At 43.1% G+C, this 22,924-nt stretch overlaps 2 protein-coding genes across 2 annotated transcripts in view; one reads left to right on the top strand and one right to left on the bottom strand.

The window, feature by feature from the left end:
• stau2 (staufen double-stranded RNA binding protein 2) overlaps positions 1–7,343 on the top strand; it is a 109,371-nt gene extending 102,028 nt beyond the window's left edge. Inside the window, exons 14-15 of the mRNA XM_082546633.1 lie at positions 4,669–4,734; positions 5,829–7,343. Coding sequence (XP_082402759.1) covers positions 4,669–4,734; positions 5,829–5,864 — 102 coding nt within the window. The 3' untranslated portion in view covers positions 5,865–7,343. The remainder of the gene's footprint in view (positions 1–4,668; positions 4,735–5,828) is intronic.
• A 4,061-nt stretch (positions 7,344–11,404) lies between these two features.
• rdh10a (retinol dehydrogenase 10a) lies at positions 11,405–22,919 on the bottom strand. The gene is made up of 6 exons (XM_082546636.1): positions 21,964–22,919; positions 21,411–21,646; positions 14,955–15,053; positions 13,780–13,925; positions 13,064–13,195; positions 11,405–12,936 (listed from the first exon to the last, which is right to left on the bottom strand). Exons 1-6 carry the CDS (start codon positions 22,247–22,249, stop codon positions 12,813–12,815), a joined length of 1,023 nt encoding a protein of 340 aa, XP_082402762.1. The 5' UTR covers positions 22,250–22,919; the 3' UTR covers positions 11,405–12,812.
• Positions 22,920–22,924: the final 5 nt, after the last annotated feature.

Raw genomic sequence — 22,924 nt, 5'->3', positions numbered from 1 at the left:
AGTTGGGCTGATCCGTGCATCATTACTAGAATTGTACATGCTATAACAAAAGGTAAACTTGTATGTAGAACTTCATGCTTGTTACTTCCTGCTGGGGGGCTCTGTGTCAGCACGTTGCTTTTGCAAAAACTGTGATCTTGTTTTTGGCTTTTGTTTGTTTGTTTTAAAGTTGGCTACACATGGCATATTAAACATTTCATATGTGAGGTTCGGCTCGGGTCCAAGGGATGAAAATTTCCTCATCATGTTTTTTTTTTATTTCTGACACTACATTCCTGAATATATAGGCACCGTTGTCCATTTGTCCAAGCAGACCAGGGCATAGTTTAATAACAACAGCTAATAGTTTGTGTTGTCCATGATCATATGTAATCCTGTTCTTATGCTATACTCAGAAATGCTTGTCAGGGGATCTCACCGTTTCAGACAAACTGCCTTTCCCACACCTTTTTGTTTTTGGATTTAGACCTGGCTCTAACTTTCTCAAACTCACAACCAAATATTTACACCACTGAAGCTATTGCGAGGTATGTGGGAGTGGGAAAGCAGACAGAGACTTAAGAGGATATTAAACAATTTTCTAGTTAGTTAGTTTTAAGCTTCAAATTCAAAAATCATTGCTGTCCTCTTCCATTTGTCAACGGCTTGGGGCACAGCATCCTCCTCATTGTCTCCTCACCCGCCTCTCACTGTCTCTTTGCTCCATGGCAGAGATGGAACACCTCCACCTTGCGTTTCCCGGCCTCAGACTAAACACACTCTCCTTGTGTTGATGCATCAGTGTAGCGACTGACTCTAACGATGGTCAACTTATCACATTAGAAAAATAATGATTTCACTGGCTGCCATTCCCACAGATAGGCCCAGTGTTTGTCTTAGGCTCCGTGTCCTTCACTGTGCTGCTGTGCCTTATGCCTGCCTGTCGTATATCAGCAACGCTGCCACTGTCAAGCCCCCTGATTTATGGCTGTTTATCTCTAGCCCCTACCCCACCACCAGCACCCCTCCCACTCCAACAGATGGTCTCTAGCTATTTACTCAGGGAGAAAATGGTCCCAATCTGGTTGCTTAAATACAACAAAAAAGAAGTTTATGGGAAGGCTGATTTCAAGTTATTTGTCATGTGAGAAAACAGGATATCTGCCCCTGTTTTTGTGATCAGGAATGATACTGATAATATCTGCTAGATGAATCTGACTGGTTACCTTCTTATCTTGATGACTTCCCACTTCAGTATGTGGACAACCTTGACCATTGTAAAATGACATGTAACTGCATATTTATAAAACAAATCATCACAAGCATTACAGCAGCGTTCCCCTGGTATCATCTGTGGTTATTAAAAGTGTAATTGTGAAAAAATCCCATCATCTGTCATGTTCTGGGCGGTTTTCGCCTTAAATCTCTTCAAGTATACTCTACCTCTAAATCTTTGTTGGCTGTCAGATGCTCACAGAGTAAAAAAAAACACACATAGCCCAACCCGAACCATAAATTATCTGCTACAGACTCAGAAGGGCTTCACTTGATTTCTGTGTCTCTGGAGAAAGGGCCTATAAGTAGTAACTCAGCAGTATCAATTTTTTACATCAGTTCAGCTATTAGCGTTGTAGATTTTTTAGTACCTGTACGCATCACAGATTTTTTTCCCCTCAATTTGATGGATACAAACCAGATTTTGACCCTTGCACCTGTCAGTCATAAATTACAGTTCCTGGTTTATGTTTCTCATAGTTTGAAGTGAAACACTTTTAAAATTATTTTGGACACAAGCACACAGATAATAGTTTGTAACAGCCTTCTGGGCATATTGCATTCCATGGAGACATAGTGATATGGCATGTACTGGGATTCATATTTTCTCAGGATTAAAGCATGATTAATGTTTCCTCTCGCTTGCATATGGCTTAAATACAAATGGGTATTCACATGGAGACGTCTCTGTCTGTCTATTCTGGACTATCAGAGAAAATGCCTCTCAGTCAGATATCCTTGTGAGGAGAATGGCTAATTTATTATGAGAATAAAGTACTGAGTGACGTTGGTGGGCTTCATAATGAGGTAAACTCAGCCAGTCATCACATCTCACTCATCTAGAGCGCAAAACCACTTGTGTCTTATCTCGACTCTGATTAACCAGTGATGAAGTGTAACGGGTCCTGGCTAGCTTAGGCCACTGTCATAGCAGATGTGTGTTGAATAATAAAGTGAAACTGTTGGGATTTTTCCTCTTTGTTACAATGAGTTTTTATAGTATGTTAAAGTATATGAAAGAAGTGTAACTGGATACACTGGGTGATGAAATTTGCTGAATTATCAGGGACATTAAAATTGCCTTTCAAGTTTTACTCAAGTGTAACTGAGCTATAAGGTGGTGGAGTGAGTCAGCTGACTTCCATCCCATTTGGTTTTGTTGTGTTTGGCCTGTCTTTATATTTCTTTTCATTTTAGGTATGTAAATCTAATTATATAAAACTAATTCAGTTTTAATTGTCTTTCTTCATCTCTCCAGCACCATCACAGATAATTGCTCAGAGACAAAACAGTAGAACAAGTTCCTCCTCAGACAGATAATATGTGTACTTTTAGACACAAAGTGTTAGTATCTCCAACAGTGATCACTCGTGTAGACATATAGATTGATATTTTTTCCTTAGGCAGTGTTACTAGAAAACATAGCATGCATTTTCATTACTATGCAGATGATATCCAGCTTTATCTATATGTGAAGCCAGAAAACACAGACCAATTTGTTTAATTACAGGCAGGTCTTAAAGACATAAAGACCTGGATGATCTATGATTTCCTGCTTCTAAATTCATATAAAACAGAGGTTATTGTACTAGGCCCAAGAAACACGATATCTAACCATATTACTTGGTCTGGATGGCATAAACTTGAGGAATTTCTCACATTCCTCTGTGAGGAATCTTGGAGTCGTTTTTTGACTAGGATATGTGCTTCAATGCACATATTGCACAAGTATGTAGGGCTGCTTTCTTCCATTTGCGCAACATCTCTAACATTAGAAACATCCTGTCCCTCTGTGATGCTGAGAAACATTATGTTTATGGATTTATCATTTCTAAACTGGACTACTGTATCCCTGAAAAGCTTTAAGTTGATCCAAAATGCTGTAGTGAGAGTACTGACAGACTAGAAAGAGAGAGGATATTTCTCCCATATTGGCTTCTCTTCACTGGCTCCCTGTTAAATCCAGAATTAAATTTAAAATCATTCTGCTCACATACAAGTCTTGAAAGTCTTTCACTCACAGACTGCTAGTTTACTTGTGTCTCCTTGGAAAAGTAAAATGAGATTTCAGGTCCCACTCCCAGGTCAGCTCCCATTTTGGATTCACGAGATGGATACCCTCTCTACTTTTAAGATTATCCTTAAAACCTTCCTTTTTGATATAACGTATTGTTAGGGCTGGATCAGGTGACCCTGTAGATATCTGCCCCTTCCTGAGCCAGAGCCTGATTCTGCTGGAGTTGTCTTCCTGTTAAAAGGGAGTTTTTCTTTCCCACTGTCGCCAAGTGCTTCCTCGTTATGGGGTCATTTGTGTTGATACCAGTGGTATTAGTTCTGCTGTTGGATATATTCCCCACCTACCCTGTATCCTCAATCTGTATCAAGAGGAACAAAAGTGCTAAACACATCCAAGATGAAGGTTAAGAATAATGGAAGGATCTATGATTTTTCCTTCACACTTGTCAAGATCAGGTAGAACAGTTCATATTGGGACATGTAAACAGCTGTTATATCAAACTGTGGTCAGTGGTTGTAAAGTTTTAATGTCACAGTACAAATGTTAAGAAAACACTGGTGAAAAAACTCGCTTGTTGTTGTTGTTGCCTTCCAGGCCCAAGTTGCATTGTGTGTGTGTGTGTGTGTGTGTGTCTATGCTGCACCCCTTGACTCCCACACATGTTGTATATGTTATGATAGCAGGCGGGACCCTTCTCACTTTGCTAGCAGCCCCTCGAGCTGCCACAGGCAGGCAATGAGCAGGAAGGAAATGACTTCATGGGATTTTTGGTCCAAGTTTGAAAATATAGATAGCATGTAGTGCCGTTTTTTAATGACATCGCATCGGATTGCTTCAAGTGGCTGGTTGTGATTATGAGCTAAATGTGGCAGACACGGTAAATTCTAAGATAAATACTCTGTCGAGCACATGAGGCTGCACTACAGTTTTCTTTCTCGGCCACAAATTAACCCTAATTAAGTCATTACACAATTAACAATAAAAATGTTACATACACACTTGTCTGTCTTTAGTGTGTTTTTTAGGCTAGACTGATTGGATTTTTCTGCGCACTGTGCGCTGAAAACTTTATGATTTATTCCGACCTGCTGCTTTTGTTTAGCTACGGTCGCCACGAATACAGATGTCACTCTGGATTGACGTAGGAAAATGCGGAGCAGCCAAAACATAAAGTGGAAATGTTAACCCAATAACGCTAGATAAACAGTGAGAGGAGAGAGGCCAAAGACAACAGAGAGTGAAGGGAAAGTGTCCTGCTGGCATCAGGTTTCCCAGACTAAGTGTTATTTGAAAAGCAGCTGAAGGGTGACACTCACTCTCTTCCCACCCAAATCTCCCTTCCTTTTCTTCCCTCCCTCCCCACTCACTCGACCATCTGTTGTTCCTTCTCTTCTCAGGCTGCTCTAAGTGCCTTGAAACAGCTGTCGGAGCAGGGACTGGACCCAGTGGATGGCCCCATCAAGGTACAGTAAGACCTGAATGATGCCCACATGGCTGCTGGGTTTATTAACCAGCTCCAGCCAGTGATGGTGGGCTTAGATCAGCTCCGTGTACACCCACGCACACACGTCCATCACTTCCGCTCGACATTTTTCTTCCATAGGAAAGCAGCGGTAGGCGTATTGCATTTACATGCACTACGTTCCTGTCAGTGCCGAATACTTTGCATGATCGCTATCACTATTAAGGCTCAGTCATGACAGACACAAGGGCTTCCCTTCATTCATTCTTTCCTCCACGATGAGGAAGGGAGGGAAGGAAGGAGGAAGGCCGACAACGGAGAATCAAGTGGGAAAGCAGGAGCACCGCAGGGGGGTTTTTGGAAACCGGGGAGGAAATTACTGTCAAGCGCCTGTGGTGTATTTTCATAGTAGGTGTGCCCTGGAAGAAAAAAAAGAAGAAGAAGAAGAAGAAGAAAAACAAAGGTTTTTTACAGCCCCGTGTCTCCTTTAGAAGAAAAAAAGGGGAAAGGAACAAAAGGGAGGAAAAACAACTGCAGTGTTGCAACAGCTTTATTTACGTCACCAACAGAAATGAGGAGCAAATATGGCAGCAATTACTCTTTCACCTGAGCAGTTAATCACTCCTTTCTCTTTCCAGTCTTTCCCCTTGTGGTCCTCAGACTCATTAAGTCACCCATACTTTTCTATTAGCACATTCTCAGTTGTTGTTTTCAGATGGTTGCTGTTGCCAAGATGAAAACACAAAGCAGTACAAATTTGAACCTACTGTCTTATCATTGTCAGTGCTATCAGAGATGATTATGTCCTCCTAATAAAACAGCCCGAGAACAGGAGCCACAGCTGATCAGTTAGTGTGAAACAGACTGAGGTCAAGGGCTTGATAAGTGTCTTGACTCATAGCTGAAGCACTTTCAGTCTGTCTGCTTGGACGTTCTTTTACAACAACAATCACCTGTTTTTCTTTTTGACAAAGTATTACTCATTAAAGACTGATGGAATCTTTTCATGAGAAACCCGTAGAGTAAACTTCCCAGTACAGGAGTAATTATTGGCAGCATTCCCCTCCTAACTCAAAGTTTCACTTTTCGTTTCAGACCACTGAACCATGTGGGAGGGAGGACGGACATTAAACAGACTAACTCAGGCACCACCACTCAGGTCTGCAAGGATTCAAAGGCTGTCGTCTAGGAGCTGACAACCCCCCGAACCTCTCCTTCAACATACACACTCCCAACCCCGCCTCCTATAACCCTGATCCCACATAACCTCCAGCCACCACCCGCAGTCCCCACCCTACCCTCTCTACCCCTCACGATCGCCACTGTATCCTGCAAAACCTGTCAACATGCAATAGGGTGGATGTGCACCGAGAAATGACCGACTAAAACACCATTACCCGAGTCTATGTGAAGACAACGCTATCTTAACACGTTTATTGATGATTTCAGTCAAAATTTAGAGGACAAGATAAATGAATAAATACAATACAAGCTAATGATAAATGCATGGTACTGTGTAAAATCAAGGGAAGTCCAAAGCGATACCCTGCATAGACAATTTTCCCTTTGGATAGATGTTGGTATGGTTAAAACAAATAATGTACATCATGCCATTGAAATACAAAAGAAACACATTAGGGGAGAAAACCAACTTCCATACAGTAGCTTTTCTTTTCTTTTTCTTCGGGGGTTTTATATTTCCTTTTAATTTTTTATTTTGTTTTTTATTTGATCTTATTTGATTTTATCAATCTAACAATGCTTGAGTACTGTATTTAAAATTAACCAATGCCAGTGCTGTGAAAGTTGTAGTTGTTGTCTTCATATATAGTCACCCAGCTTACCTTGTATGCTGACATAAAAAAAGAGTTGATCTATCTATATGGATGTGTATGACTTTGCAAGAGTATCATATTCCAAAAAATAACACAGAAAAGTTTTTTTCATGTGGACAAAAAGGACAAAACTGGTGTTAGCAGTAATCAGTAGAAGTGTTGACCCCCCAGGAGGAAAGGTTGGGTTAACCTTTTCACATCCTGAGGGGGCCTACCTGTTTTAACATGACCCCGCACTGGCATAGCATCACTGGAGCATCACCTGATCAACGGCGGTGAATGGGCCGCCCCATGTGTACTTTTTAGGTCATAAAATAGGCCAGTTCTCCTCAACAGTGGCTAGGTTTTTCATTTTTTTGCACACATCCTCCAGTGCCAGTAAGCTTTCAGAATAACTCCAGAGAGGTTTTTTTTGTACGGTCTGCATGAAAAGTTCTCTCCATTCCAGTGATTTTATGTCAGTGGATCGTCCCCCCTTCCTCCCCCCTCCGCCCCACAGTTTTGTCGATCACATCTACACCCATTGTGTGTGTTGTATTGACCCACCAAGGCATCAACTGGGTGCTTTTAATGCCTGCATTCTGGAGTGCAGCTTTTGATTGAAGAGAGCCTGTAGCTCTAACCTGCAGGCTCTCTCTCCCTAAAGGCCACTTTGGATCACTTTGTCCACTGACATTGAGGATGTGTCTTCTTCTTCGCTGTGAGTGCGATGTGTAATAAGGCTGTGTCTGTTACTGAAATGCAGTAAAAACACCTCAGTTCATGTGGAAAAAAACTGTTTCTTTGTCTCTTCTTTGCTTCTTCAAACAGGTGTAAAAAACCAATATCTCAGTGAATGAAATTAATGTCATTTTCTTTCTAAAAAAGCCACTTTTCTTTGGCACATTTTTAAAGGAGACAATGTGAGCTTAGATTAGCTGTAGAGCCTAGCGCTGGCGAATGAACACTGATAGGATGTTACCTGCTGCTATTTAAATGGATTTTCATCAATTTTCCTTAAAAACTTCCCCCATCATACTAAACCAAAGTAAAAGCTGTTCATTTCTTTATCGTGTAGAAAAACTCGTAATTGCGCTTGTTTTTTCTATATTGAGAAATCTCAGGGATTAAATGTGGAGGTAAACTATGTTACAGTGACAGGAAGGGGGTGTTTCACAGGTGTAGCCCACTATCCCTCAAAGTGGGAGATGTGGTCCTGCTGGGGGAGACTGCTGCCATCGGGGAGCGCCATTGGGCCGTCACTCACCAGTCCTGGATGGTATTCACATGAATCCCAGAACCCAAATTTTCTTAGCATTATTATGATTACAATGATTTTAAGTATTTGGCTGTCAAAATTAGTCATCAGTAAAATGTTGATGTCCAAAATTAACACTCCAAACTGCCCTGCAACAGATTGGCGACCTTTCCAGGGTTTATGTCCCGCTTCTTGCCATATGGTACCAGGGATAGGCTCCAGCCCGGCCACAACCCTGATAAGGACAAGCAGAAGACAATGGATGGATGAACTCCCCAAACTGCTGTTTCTCAGTTACATGAAAAGTTAGTGTGTCCTCCGGAATTGTCTGTATCCGTGTGTAAGTCACACAAATCCTTCTGTCTGATAAAGATCTTCCAGTGTGGGATGTTGGTGGATTTTCTTATGACACATTCACACATTCTTATTGGATCAGCATCATGGATTTCACTCAGCTGTTCTAAAACACTACTCTTCTCCTACCTTTCTTTGGTAGATTTGAATTGATTCCTGAAAATGTAAATCTTTGAGAAATTGAGTAATTTCATAGCTACATTTTGCACTTGTTGAGGACAAATTTCAGCTGCTTCCTTAATAAGTAACAGTTTAATTTCCTGAAGTGTCTTTGAGGGAAACAGCACGTCCACATTGACCTGCTTATTTGCCAAAAAGTTCCCAGATGTCCTTCACTTTCACTTTACTTTACAAATGAATAACTACAAAATCTCCGCATCATTCCAGCTAGTTAATCTCTACCACAAGCAAACCTACTTCTGTTAGTTTTCTTCCTTGTCATGAAGGACACAGTTGTGTGCTCTCCTTGTAGATTATCAGCACAGGGGTGTATTATATCCACCTTATCGATCTCACACTTCTGTTGCCGTTCTGTCACTTTTACTTGCCTCCTTCATGTAACTCCACCACCTGTGCCGTTCTCCAGAAATCCAACAGTCTCTGCATCACTAGACCTGCTGTGCTCTCCCCCATTAGAGAAATGGATGAGCGAATGGGACAGTGGCGCTCTAATTCAGCTTCACTGACTAATGGACTCAGCTGGCAGCTACATCTGCTAGCTATTGAGGAGCGCCAAAGCTGTTCAAATACATTAGCAGCAGATCTCTGTTCCAGAAGCTTGTTCAGGTAGTGGCGGACCAGCTTGAGGCCATGTTAGACCCAAGATGAATGGCCTCACTTTGAACCAACCAATATGGGAAGTGAGCCTCACGTCCCAAAATAGAACAAAATCAATGGGACTGTGAAGCTTGTCTGTGCCATGCAAAAGGAAATGCCAGAGTCATTGATTTTTCCGTCTGAATTATGTCTCATTGACCCCCCCTTCCTGAAGTCCTCCTACTTAACACCAGGATTTAAAATAAAGGGAGGGGAATCCTGTAGAAGTTGATGAATGTCCAAGAAACGCTACAAGGCAAAAACCTAATAGTTTTCTTGTATTTTGTGTACTTCACCACTCTATGTAAAGGGGTTGTTTCACATACTTACTGAGCTCCACTCAGTCCCAACAGTAGCTGGAAATGGCTGCGCTCGGTGCTGATTGCCTCTGTACACAGAGGGATTGAGACTGTCAGTACAACGCTCCCTCCTATAAGAAGTAATTTGCCACCGAGCAACTTTATCCAGCCCCGATTAGTCACAGCAGAGGAGCACTGTACGAAAAGGTTCGATAGAAACTCGCAGGGACCGATCAGCAGTGTCTGGAGGACGGCTGTGTTGTCTGTGGCGGACAAAAGGATTTGCTCTGTGGGGAGATAAGTGTCCGCGATCACACTGATAGCTGTTAGGAAGATTAACGCCAAGACTTTCCAGTTTAACAACTTAAGCATTTTTGGACATGACATTGATTAGCTGAGTCCAGACAAGGGGGAAAAGAAATCAGCGTCTGGTAATGAGTTTTATTCAATTGGGTTTTTGTAATCAGATTTTTGTAATCTGTTTATGGGAAATTAGATTCTAATGAACCCTGATCACATTTAAACATGTGTTATTAGTTAGAGTGACGAGAATTATTTGATTTTCATAACTACTATAAAATATGGTTGTTAAAATGTTTAAAATACTTTTTTCTTTTAAAGATAACTCATAAAAAATGCACAGGACCTGCAGTGAGTATGTACTGCCGTGCTGTTTATGAGTCATTTTACTAATTCTTAACATGAAAGATGCTTAAAGAGAAAAATGTATTTGCAGATTTGTATTATGCCAGTGCTTGGCGATAATCCAGTACATGAAAAATACAAATGTTTGCTTATTCTGAAGTATTTCAGTGTCATTTTGTTTTTGGTAGCTACTATATTTCGAGATAGTTTAACCCTGCTTAACTCACATTTACAAATGTTTCTAATTTCAGCTCGAAGAAAGTGTGCAAGCCACGTCTACAAGATAACTGCAAGAAATACCAGGGCTTACAGCACAGTCGGTTTCTAAAATTGTCTTTGTCTTATCAGTGTTTTCCTCAAGTTTCAGTTAATTCACTGACATAATTCGGAACTGGTAATGTTCTACAATAGATTTACACAATTTTATAAATAAAAGCAGTCAGTTTTTCCATGCTGGTGTCCAACTTTCTGTAATAAACTGCACTGTCTCTCACTAAAATCCCCCGAGTTGTTGTCAAATACCAAGAATGTGACCTCAAAGGCAACTCCAAGCCTGGCACAAACAACTCAGCAATTTGAACATGTGAATCCAAATGCAGCTCACGATAATGTGATGCTTTGTTGACACCAATTAGGAAATTTGATTTTCCCCTCCTCTGGGTAAGCAAAAGGTCAGGGTCAGATACATAAACAGCTCCGACAGAAGCGGTAGAGTTTTTGTGGCACCGATGGGTCCTTATTGTTCTTATTCTGACCTTCTGATGCCTTTTCTGTCATTTGGGACTTTTAGGTCCTCTTTCCTTTTTAGTGGTTCAGCGTGACACGCCTGACTTTCTGTGACCTTGATTGACTATTTCAGACTGTTGGGTAAGCACAAACAAAAAAAAAAATCACATGCTTGCGTGTGCTGCATATAAGAGTATATTTACTTACAAAGACAAATGATTCTTACCATCTTTAGCCAACACCCATGTCTAAAGGGTGCCTGAGTCACCGTTTGAGGGCAGTGATACCGATACTAGTCGAAAAGAGAAGAAAAGGGCTGGGTGGGTGTCGCTGCAACAATGGAAACTGCACCCAAGAAATTCATCAGCATTGCAGAAGATCCTCTTTCCTGTCACTCACTGCAGTAATTCACTGAATTCAAAATAATTTCATTGTGCTCTGTGCTGAATAATGGTTTGATCTGAGGTTAGAGTGGATAACTACAGTCATCGCTGTGCAATTTATGACTGCAGCTCAGGTCACCAGACTTAGAGGCAGGAATGTGGGTGTAAACACTTCGCTGGAGGTCAGGATGCGAGTTTTCCCTTTTGATTATATTTAGATTTAGAGCATTTGTGCCTTTATTAGATGCAGAGATGAAGTGTGGGAAAACAGGAGTGGAATGACAGCTGCAGGCTGGATGTTGCACTCATGTGGTATGTCAGTATAAGTCAAACGGACAGTCGCGTGCTGACTGGCGGCTAAGAAGACACCGTGTAATAATCTAAATCACTTTATTAATTTAAGTTAGGTAGAGACACTAAACATTGGAACCACATTTGCTCTTCTATGGAGCAGTCTTCAGAAAAATTACAAAAAGAGGCTTATGTCATACTGTCAAAAAAAAAAAAAAAGGCAAAAAATAAGAGGTAGAGAATTTAGGCTCATCACTGTGACTGAAGGAATGATGCCTATTGGAATGTAGTTGAAATTCAGGGAAATAATAATAATAATAATAATGATAAAAAGGGTATATAAAACAGTCATTTATCAAATATGGTGGACACAGTTAGTTGGGGACACTGGGGTAATTCACAATATTTAAACATATACACTTTAACTGGACGAGGTGGACACTGGGCAGGTGTTAACTTTAGGGGAAAAAATAATAATGAAAAGCTGTCTTTAATACATTTCCCTCAATCACATCAGTGTTGAAACAGCAGTTTAAAGTGGAGCTTTTTTAAAAAGAAAAAAAAATACAACAATAGGTAACAAATTTACATTATGAACGCATTAAAAAAAGAAATTAAAATCATCAACTGGATTTCTCCCTAAGCAGTACATTCTGAATGTGTCGCGCATGCCAATTCAGCCCAGGACGCCACTCCCTCGTGCAGTGACAGGACCGCCGAGGGACACTGCTGAATCCCATTAGATTGGAAATGCTGTGAAGATTACAGTCCGCTACAATCTGGCTATTGCAACGTTTCATTTGGATTGATATTAATATAGGCTATATGCATCTAATGCAAGTATTGAACACAAGAAAAAAAAAGGAGTATCGTTAACTTAAATGGTGGGATTTTTTTTCTTTCCTGTTACTTTACTTTTGATGGCACGAGCTAAAAATCAGAGCCGGAGAAACTTGTTTCCTGACTGAAAAAGAGCCTCTGTGTGGGGTAGACGGAAATGCTGTGTTAATCCTTTCTACACGGAGAATGCTGGCAGTGTAGAAAAATCAGAAGAAGATAGACAAAAACCATCAGAAATTACAGTGCATGTCTACAAAAATAAAATAAGTGAAAAAAAGATTACTGTTTGTACAGTAACATACTGTATATTTCCACAATGACACTAGATAAGGCTGGTGACTACATTACGTAAATAGTTAATTACTGGATATCTTTTTCTGTATGATTTCAAAACTAGTGACACAGTATATAGATGTTGGTTTCTTTAAACAAACTTAAAAAAAAAAAAGACAAAAAATAAATCCTTTGTAGTACACAGCTTTCTTTGTTCCAGAGGAACAATATGGTAAACCTTTGCATTTGCTCAATGCAAGTGCACCAGTCTAGATTCAGTCTTTTTTTTTTTCTTTTTTTCCTTCCATCTCTGTCCTCAGTGGTTGTTTCCTCATACTTGCAGGTTTAAATTCCCCTGTTCATATTGCAAACAGCACCCCCTAGATCCCATTCTTTGCCTCATTGTTGTTCATGGCCTCCTTTCTCTGAGCTAGGAAGGGGTACATGCACTTGTCGGCGCCTAGGAACCGGTACATGCACACAATGGCCTCGAAGGGCAGGATGCTGTGGAGACAGGACGGAGATAAGATTAGCGAGAGACACTGGATACCCCTGCGCAGTACACTGAAGGCCGATGGAGTGGGCCGGGAGGGTGGGGGTGGAGGGTTAAAACGAAAAAGAGGCAGCTCACCTTTTCATGAAGTTGACCATGTAGACGATGCGAGGCGTGCAGATCATGGGCTGGTCGGTGAGGATGGCCCTCATGGCTTGTTTCACGCAGAACTCTGGCTTCAGAGGAGGGAGAAAGGGTTCGATTTCCTTCCTGAAGGGAAAGAAATCACGGTCATCATTGAGAAAGGAATTCAGGGAAAATGTGCGTCAAATTTAGTTAAACTAATTAAATTTATGAGGAAATACGATTAGGGATGATTGAAGTCATTCAGTAAATTAACGTGGGGTGGAAACATGAGAGGAAGTCTGAGAACACTTCAAGGAGTGCTGACAAACTTCAGGAAATCCATGAACATAAGTGATACTGGTACTAAGGATTGCTCCAAAATGGTGGGGCAATAAAGACAGAGCACATGCCAGCTGCTGACTGCACCCATCAAACAAAGTGAGGACTATTAGAGCAGCACGGAGGGCGGAGGGGAGAGGAGGCTAGCCCAGGTGCACCTGTTGGTGAGGTTTTCCCCTGGGAAAACAAAGTAGCCCTCTTTGTTTAAGCAGTGTTGACCTAAGGAATACCACTCACTTTATAATAACTGTAACACCACAGATTGTCAGCTGCCGCTTTGAAATTTTAAAAATGGGTGTTTGAGGCCGTTTAATGAAGTGGAGATTACAGGTGACAAACTCACTGCAGGTGCACGAAAGCTTATTAAAGAGGACACACTGGCCGCTAACCTTATCCTGCAGCCTTTAAACATTCCTGTGTCGACCAGGTACGGGCACACCAGAGTCATACTGATGCCGTCCTTCTCTGAGGCCTTCAGCTCGTGGCTCAGCGACTCGTGGAACCCGATGGCACCGAACTTGCTGGCACAGTAATCCTGAGGGAAAGAAGAGAGGGAGAGAGAACGGGTTAGCTCCGTAAACCCCCTGCCTGCACCCAGGGACTACAGAACACTATGAAACATGCCCCGTGGCCACAGAGGTCTCTCTTTGCTGTTAATGATACATCCTCCACGCACAAAAAACAACAAGAACAAAAAAAAAAACCCAGAGTGAGTCCGCTGTTCTACGGTTTCATTAGCATTCTTCTCCAATGCTTCAGGAGACTGCGCTGCTTGGTGGGAAGGCTTTGATGTGGTTCACTGTGGAAATAATCTATTTTTTTTAAAGAAAAAGACCTGGGCAAACACAGATGCATGTCGATAAACAGAAAGAGGACAAAGGGATTGGTCTGTGCCCACATGACAGGCGATGGCTTTGGTTCTAACTTGCACGTCTGAAATGACATTTCAGGCATTTCCAGGAACCGTAAAAGCGTGACCAAAAAAAGAGTAGGCTTAATTTTTACGGATAAATGCTTAAACAAAAGTCAAATGTTATCCCTACAGACTGTTAGAAATGGATACTGTTCTCAGCTAAGGGGATAAATGAGAGCTCTGTTCCCTGACATATGAAAATGAAACACTCTAGGAGGACCACCGGTTAAATGACCCCCCAGTAAATATTTTATTATGCATTTAAAAAAAAAAAAACTATAGGAAGGAAAACCAAAACCATATCCATTGAAAGCTGCTGTGAACTGAATACTGAGTGAGCACCAAGTTGTTCACAAAGCAGTGATGAAGATGTCTCTGTCCCTCGGGGGAGCTGTCAGCTCATTCTGGCCCTGGGGCCAGAGCCCAATAGGGGCCCCACACCCCCACTGCTGAAGATAGAGGAATCTATAAGAGGCTCCCAATGCTCATCTGTGTTCCTAAATTTAACGGGTGGAGGGACAACTAGAGAAAGGGGGCCTAACCTCCCCCCGTCTCAGTGTGCTAGCTGGCACGGACGCCTTTGGGGAACAGCACTGGTTTTGGATGGTGGGAAAGATGGGATGTGCATGTGTTGTTGTGTATGATACTAACCTCCACTCCAGCTGTGCTAAATAAACCCAGGGAGCTGGCAACCGTCACAATGTGGCCATGATTCAGCTCCAGCATCTTGGGGAGAAACGCCTTGGTGGTCTAAAGGGGGGAAGGACAGAAGAGACAGAAGGGCAAAGAGAAAAAAGAGGAAGGTTAGTTCACTTGTGCAGTTTGTCTGTGCCAGAGCCCTTTGATCCTCTCTGCCTTCCCTCTCATCCCCCCCTCCTCTGTTTCTCTCCCTTCTCCATGGTGATGCACAGAGAGGCGTCTGAATGAGAATTCATAACATGCATAAAAACAGACCGAGCGCTGGAGGTGCAGCATTTGAAAATATAAACATAGAACTTCTATCCTTTCCGAGTCAGTTACTGAAGAGGGGAAAGATGAAATGTCGCCCTCTCCGTACAGTCTGTGCTTTTCCCACACAGATCTGGTGCCCGCCGTTGGGCCCTGCACTAAAGAACTGGTGACAACACCAATCACGGGCCTCCGTTCACTCAACACTTCCAACAATACAGTCCGGCTTCTCATCTACCTACACGGCCTCGCGCCCGGCCGGAGCGCCAGCCAGCAGAACAGTCTACAAGATGAAAGCGTTTCTAACTGGAGTGGTTCCACTGGTGAGTCCGGTGGCGCTAGCGAGGGCGGTGAGAGGAGCAACACACAGAGTTAGCCGTTACACTTGATTAACCTATGGATTCATTCCTCATTCTGCCCGTCAGCTGACTTTGGAGTTGCCCTGGACACAGCGTGAGCCAATCAGCAGGTGTGACATGTGATGGCAATGATAGGAACTGACCAATCACTCTCCCACTAGGAGGTCTACAAAAACAACCATCAGGCCTTTTGTTGGGAGCAGAGCTAAATCTATTCCAGTCAGATGTGTGCTGCCATAGTGAAGAACAATGCACGCGTCCTTGAGGACTGTCAAAATGTTACTGAGGCAAGACACACACACACACACACACACACACACACACACACACACACACACACACACACACACACACACACACTAGACTGAGACTTCAACTAGCCTAGTAATTAATAAATAATGATCATCACAAGGGCTACAGCTACAGCCTGCAGTATGTATTGCTTTTCAGCCCAATAACTGGACCTTTCCAAGACATCTTTGGGAAAGAAAGCTGTTTTCTGTGGTTGCTGTTATATTGGTTAGCACTGTAGAGAAACGATTCAGCCTCCTTTATAAACATTTTCCTGGATCGGACGCAGAGCCAGCGAGACGAGAGAGCGCGGTACCAGGTAGTACAGCCGTGAAACCTCTGGTAGGGGGAGGACGAGCCTCATTAAAACTGCACCCAGAGATTAACTGCATCGGCCCTACTGACCTGAAGCGTAATCTCCGTTAAGCTTGACATTTGCGTTTAGAGGTCCCTCTCCTTGTTTAGTGAGGTAAATAAAACTGGAAGCAATAACTCACGTTTACAGAGTGGTTTAAAGGAAGGTGACTTCATCGCTTCGGAGTTTATTCTACAGTCAGGTATAACTGATCTGACTCCGTTCCAAACATCTGCACTTTTCCAGGACATAAATTGCTGCAATATTCAAGTCATTGAATGATGGGGCCTAAAGAGAGGGAGTGAGAGAACATGAAGCCCGGGCAAAAGCTGAGAAAGACCTCTGCGAGCCAGAATGGCAGTGAAAGAGGGAGGGAGTTGCGTGCAAATGAAGCATTAACTTAAGATATGCCCGTAGCTGATTTGAGCCAGCGTCCCCCCCACCCCACTCCCACAGCAACTTTTAGAGAGTGGGGAATGACTCGATCTGGCACATACATTATTAGCAAAGCCAATACACAAATTCAATTGGACAATTCTGCTGAGTGGTCTGAGGGGAACTGAGAGGAAAGGATGATTTCCTCTGATCGAGGACGGGTCTAAATGTGACCGACCGTCCCATCTCTCCCCACCCGCCCTGCTTCTCATGGCAATCCTGGCATGTGGGTATGACCCCCACTGACCTCTCAGACACAAAATGTGTGAAGGCAACCGGGGGCTCGTGTCTTACATCAGAGCTGCCGTAATTGGGTCTCAACGCTCCCTTGTTCCGCTAAATTACCCGCTGACACAGCCGGGCCTCCTTGGCCTATGTGGGGGTGCCCTGCCCGCTGCACCCCCTAATTGGTGCGTGCCCCCAGGAGCATTTAAGCCACACAAAGCTTCTTGCAGCTGGGGTGTCAGGCTGCATTAGTGCTAGCGCCTGACCAACAGGAATATGAACAAAATATTGGCCTTTGCGTAGGACCAGATGGCCATTTAATTGGGCTGACTTCTCCCTGGACGAGAGAACCAAGTTGGGAGGGAGAAAAAAAATGCCTGAGCTCCGGAGCTTGTCCGATCCTGTAGTAGATCATGAAATCTGAGTGGGCTGGGCTGACGTTAGTGGTCATCGGGGATGACTGATGCAGATTGTTTATGTTGTATTGACCATACCAAGTGGTAGCCATCCCCTGCGCACAGCTCAAACTCTCAGTTTGGAGAACTGCTCTCTAGAAAACATCAGTGCACAAACATAACCTCAAAGCTCATCTGTAGGCTCAGGTTTTCCCCAGGTATGGTGTTTTATGACTGGTCAATTTGATTTTCTGGACAAATTAGGAGCTGGATAAGGAATTATAATTGTTTTATAGTCACGTTTTAAGCCATGGGCTTTATCTGAATAATTAAATCATAATTTTAATTCTGCTTTTGTGGTGGTTCAGGAGGTAGAGGTCATCTACCAATCGCAAAGTTGGTGGTTTGATCCTTGATTGCTCCAGTCCAACAGCAAAGTAACCTTGGGTGAGATACAAGTTGTATAGAAAGCACTTACGCAGAGAGAGAAAGTGATTGTATGACTGAGTGTGACTGGGTGAATGAGGTAAGTTGTATAAAGTGCTTCGAGAATAGTAAAGCACTATATAAGCACCAGTCTATTAACATTTTCCTATAAAAATGTTTTATGTTTTTTTTTATAAGTTTCTATAAAAAAGTAATGAATATTGTATGAGAACCATTAATGTCACAATAGCTGCTCAGAGTGATGATTCACAGAATCTCATGATCTTTTTTGTTCTTTATCCCTTTGCTTTTCTTAGTAACCACTTTATTCGTTTAATTCTATTTGAACTGAAAAACAACTTTTTCAAAGAATCAGTCAAGTTTTTGTTTTTGTAATGAAAGGAAAAAGATTCTTTAGTACCATCTTATAAAATCTTTGGACAGAACAAGGAATATAAAAGAGTTAAAAAATAAAAAAAAAAGCTCCCAAAAAAACAAACAATCATAATGAACACTCTTTCGCAGTCATTTTAAGAACTAAACTGCTAAATGGACGGGGGTAATCTTCAGACCAAAACACTAGAAAAATATAATTATCTACAGCCCATGAACAGGTATGTACGGGAGGAGAACAGTGACACGGCCATGGCTAGCTTCACTGCGGGGTACAGGTGCACTGGGCTTGAGGAGGGGCCCATATAAAACCAGTCAAGTAGGACCCTTCTGCCTGGCTGCCTCCTTTCTCTGGCTACAGCAGGAATGCGGCCTGCGGAACTTGGCTCCTGTCGCCTGGCATCTTGTCAAGCTGATCCACAGACAAGAAACCAATTGTCAGATAAAGTGGGTCAGCAGCAGCTTACCATTACCCTCTCGCCTGTGGATGGGACGGCAGTGCCTTCCTTCCCCTTTTCTTTCCCCTGCTCTTTTCCCGCCGTGTCGCTCCCGAGCGCTCGGTGAGTTCGTGCTGTCGCACAAGAGGTGTAGGATTTCCACGAGAGGGCGGATAGCCGCTTATTGTTCACGAGCCACCTGTTGGATAACCAGCTCAAGATGCTGAGGATCATTTCCTCTCATGTCATTCCACTAAACACACACGCTAATCCTCAAAAACAAACTCTGGTGACACTGGTGGAATGACTGCACAGCCCCTTTCCCAGCATGACTAAGAACCGAGTTGCAAACATCACAAATTGCCAGCTGGACTAATCAAAGCATCGTCAGACAAATTCAAAGTGATGACCCCCCCCCCTTCTCATAAAAAACCTAAAGGGAGGAAGGGACTGAATCATAGCGGTTAGCGTGTGTGTGGCAGAGCCGGATGAACAGCGCTGGCCTCCGTGACTCCCATGCAGCTGCACCCACTGCCTCCAAATCATGTTGGGAGGAGTCAGAGGGGCCTGTGGAAGGAAGACAGAAGAAGTGTGGGGTCTGAGCCGGGCCTGTTTGGCAGACACCCACGCGACACTACGATTACCATCCGCTTCCTGCTCACAACTCCATCCCTGCCTTATTCCAATACTCTGTCCAACAAATGAGGACTTGCTTATTTTTACACCCAGCTGTGCCATTTGTGGGAAATGCTTTGAACTTGCAGCCATTTGCAGTTGAAATCGTGGCTGTTTAAAAACCGTCCGGGATTATGGAGAGGAGGAAGCTAGGTTTGGAGGGCTTGACATTGCCATTACAGTGTTTTGCCAAACAGTGACACAGAAAAAGCAGAGTACGATACGTGCCTAAAGAAAACACACACCAGGCCTTTTTACGCGCACTGCTGAGACATCAAAATATATTTTTAAAAAAAGAAAAGAGAAGCTTGTCAGTGTGGAAAAAAATGACAAGCACACTTGGAAACCTGCTTCTGTAAACTGATCATAATAGCTGTTCTTGCACTTTTCAAATACAAATTCTCCTATAACATACCTTTAGGGATAGCATTTTGTAAAACATGTGAAAACACGTGCCTTAACAGGTTTTTAAAGCCGGCCTAAAAGCCTTTCACGACGCGGACATAGACTGAAGTTATTTGTTGAGTCAAAAACCACAAGTAAGCCGTTGGAGGTACCTGTTGTTCAGAAAAAAAGGGGAGAAAAAAAAATTAAAAATCAAAAGGTTTATATAATACCTGCCACCTGCATGCAGTGACTAACTGCAGTGAGTTTGAAAGGAAAGTGGACAGTGCCCCTGTTAGTTTAATCTCTATTCATCTAGCTTGTGTCATTAATGAACCACATCCTCCATTCTGGCTGTCACCATTCATTAAGTCCTTCTTTCATCTGCTCCCCCCCTCCGCACACACACACCTCTAAAGAAACCACGCTCACCATAGAATACAGGAAAACACAAACATCTATTTAAAAAAAAAAAAATCTACTACCAAATCACTGGACCCTGACTCCAAATCCTGGATTTAAAGAGCACTGAGATATCCAGCAGAATGCTTGAATGGAGCATCCATTAAAGAGGAAATCCGCACAACCTACGTGAGCGATGCCACAAGAGATTTTTCATGCTCGATTAGGAAGCTTGAAGTCACTGTGGTTTCATGGCATGACTGAGAATGCCGTTCTCTGTAAACAACAAATAAAATAAAAAGATAAGAGCCTGGGGCCAAAGTCTCAAAACTGAAGATATTCTGGATCACTTGACAATATGTTGTGACAACTAAATTCACGCATGAAGTGGTGAATTCAGAACCAGTCTGCCAGGTGAAAGACTTATTCTCAATCCATGTGGTTTACTCCAAACAAAGCTTATAAGCCAAATTTACACAGTCGTTGCTGCTGTTCCACAGGGGGTGGCTATAGTGAAGAAATGCAATCGATTCTCATAAGGTTGGTCTAAAGGCTCCAAAAGAGTAAACATCCATCTTTAAAATGAATAAAGCTCTTTATTAAATTTCTAATAGCTTTGGGAGTCTGCAACCACAGTCTTCCCACACCCCAAAAACACACAGACACACAAAAAAACCTGTGATAGCGCTTAACTGGTTACACGCTACAGCTTATGCTTATCTAAAGCGGAGCATATTCACTCTATCAAGTCCACGTAGCCTCTCAGATAAGTAGTCACACTGAAAGGCTCGAGGAACGGAGCCAGAGTAAAAATCTGATATGCAACAAATCACCAACTGCCAGCAAAATGTGGTGAGCTGATCTAAGACAGATCCAACCTACGTACAGAACCCCGTTTCCATCACGCACAGTCGGTTTGTGCAGATCTGTGCAGCTGAGGAGATGAGACGGAGCCGCTGACATACCTCTGGGATCATCATCGGCTGTGGCTGCCAAAGCGGAGCAAAGGCAAAGATTTTAAAAAGCCAAACCCGTGACTTTCCTCTGGCAGAATGAAAGCAAGTGGAGCTGAAATCTGAACATGCAAGGCAACTATTTATGGTCATAGTTTCTTAGGCCTGGAGGCACACACACACACACACACACACACACACACACACACACACACACACACACACACACACCTTTGATTCTTCAGTTTGGCACAGAGAAGGATAAGATTATGAACAGGCATACGAGTCAGAGCGGAGACATTCCTGTGAACCTGGCATCACAGTTAACACATTCAGCAACACTGTTCTCACTGAAACTTGGGCACACACATTATAACTTCACAATAACCTCAGAGTCGCCTTATTACAACAGCTTCTACATCGGCTCACCCAGAAGTGTGCGTGACAGTTGACCACCATGGTCCGCTCGATCAGCTCGTCGGGACACTCCAGGAGGTGATGGCCAGAGACGACGCCGGCGTTGTTGATGAGTATGTCCACCTCTCCCACCTCCCGGCGCACCTTCTCCGCTGTGGAATACACACTCTCGCGCTTCCCTACATCACACACATAGGTGTAGACCTGCGGCTGGAAAGGTGGGACTTCCTCTACCCCTCCAACAGGTCCTGCAGAGAGAAGGGGGGGGGGGGGGGGGGATAAAAGACAGGGAAAGATTAAGATTATCAAAGTTAATACAGCGAAATTAGGTGAAACTGTTTAAAAACGTTCTGTCTCCATATGGAAATATCATTCCACTGTTTGGTTATTTAAAATGAAATTTTTGAAAATCTGAGGCTGTGTCCAGTTTAACTGACTCCCTCTGACACACTTTAGTTTATTCATTCTTACACTGATCAGGACTGCAGTGTGTGTTCTTTAAATAACACTCCACCGCCCAGAAAGCCGGCTGCCAGCCTTAAAGCTTCAAAGAAAACACTCTTACCGTCTTTGGTTACTGGAGTGTCCAGTTCATGGTAAATCTGGCGCACCATCTCCGCCGTCTCCTCGTTGCTTTGGCTGTTTATGTCCCATAAGACCAGTATCGCTCGTCTCCGGGCGAACTCCTTGGCGAACAGCCGCCCGAGGCCGCTTCCAGCGCCGGTGATCAAGCACACCTGTCCCGCCACGCTTTTCTCCTTTGGCCGCACAATCCACTTGGCTCCGGCAGTTAAAAAAGCCCAGAGCACCTTCAGAATAACTACGAAGAACTCCGCAATTATTATCATCATCTTGGCCAAAGCTTTCTATCAATTCAAATAAGCGGCGGAAGACGCGCAGGGGACTGTTTCCTTCTTGCAACCTGTTTGCAGCAGACAGGATCAGGGAAACACCGACAAACTTGGATCACAGGAATAACGGCCTATAGAAATATGGTTTAAAAGACACAAAAAAATGCGAAAGAAACTTAGGCGCATGCAGGACAGATGTATGAGTGGAGTGCGAGTTCAGATGCTGCTCGGTAAGAGTCCAGTTGCCACTATAACGCACAGTTGCAGTGAGTTATGAGCAGCTACTATCAAGTGAGCCTCCTACTTCCTCTGCTGCCTCTCCACTCATCTCACTGTGGAGCGCACCTCAGGCGCTATTTATGCTGTTCAGCCATCAACGCTGGACCCAATAGGAGAGGGACTTGAGCGCCTGTCAGAATGAAGGTGATGTAACCTGAAAGATTTTAACACGAATCTCGGACTTTTTTTGTATCCTCAAGGAAGATTAGACATTAAGCTTCCCTCCTGTTTGAAAAGACTGCTTACTTGTGCGTCTCTGCGTGCGTGTTTGCGCGTTTTAGGAAAATCCCAACAATGTAAAGTTTGATAACAAGTTGTTTAAAGATATAATTAATCTTAACAGCTTAAACTCAGAAAGCCACGAGCCACCGATCAGGCCGCACTGGACCTGTAAGT

The sequence above is a fragment of the Aulonocara stuartgranti genome (assembly GCF_965226115.1).
Source record: "Aulonocara stuartgranti genome assembly, chromosome: 9".
Classification (NCBI taxonomy): Eukaryota; Metazoa; Chordata; class Actinopteri; order Cichliformes; family Cichlidae; genus Aulonocara; species Aulonocara stuartgranti.
This window is presented reverse-complemented; position numbering and strand designations above follow the sequence as displayed.

Coding starts and splice junctions, on each gene's coding strand:
- rdh10a (XM_082546636.1), bottom strand. CDS start 22,249: ATGATGATAATAATTGCGGAGTTCTTCGTAGTTATTCTGAAGGTGCTC. Junction 13,196..13,779: donor TTTAAAGGCTGCAGGATAAG/GTTAGCGGCCAG, acceptor CTTTCCCTTCAG/GAAGGAAATCGAACCCTTTC. Junction 12,937..13,063: donor ATGGTCAACTTCATGAAAAG/GTGAGCTGCCTC, acceptor CTGTCTCCACAG/CATCCTGCCCTTCGAGGCCA.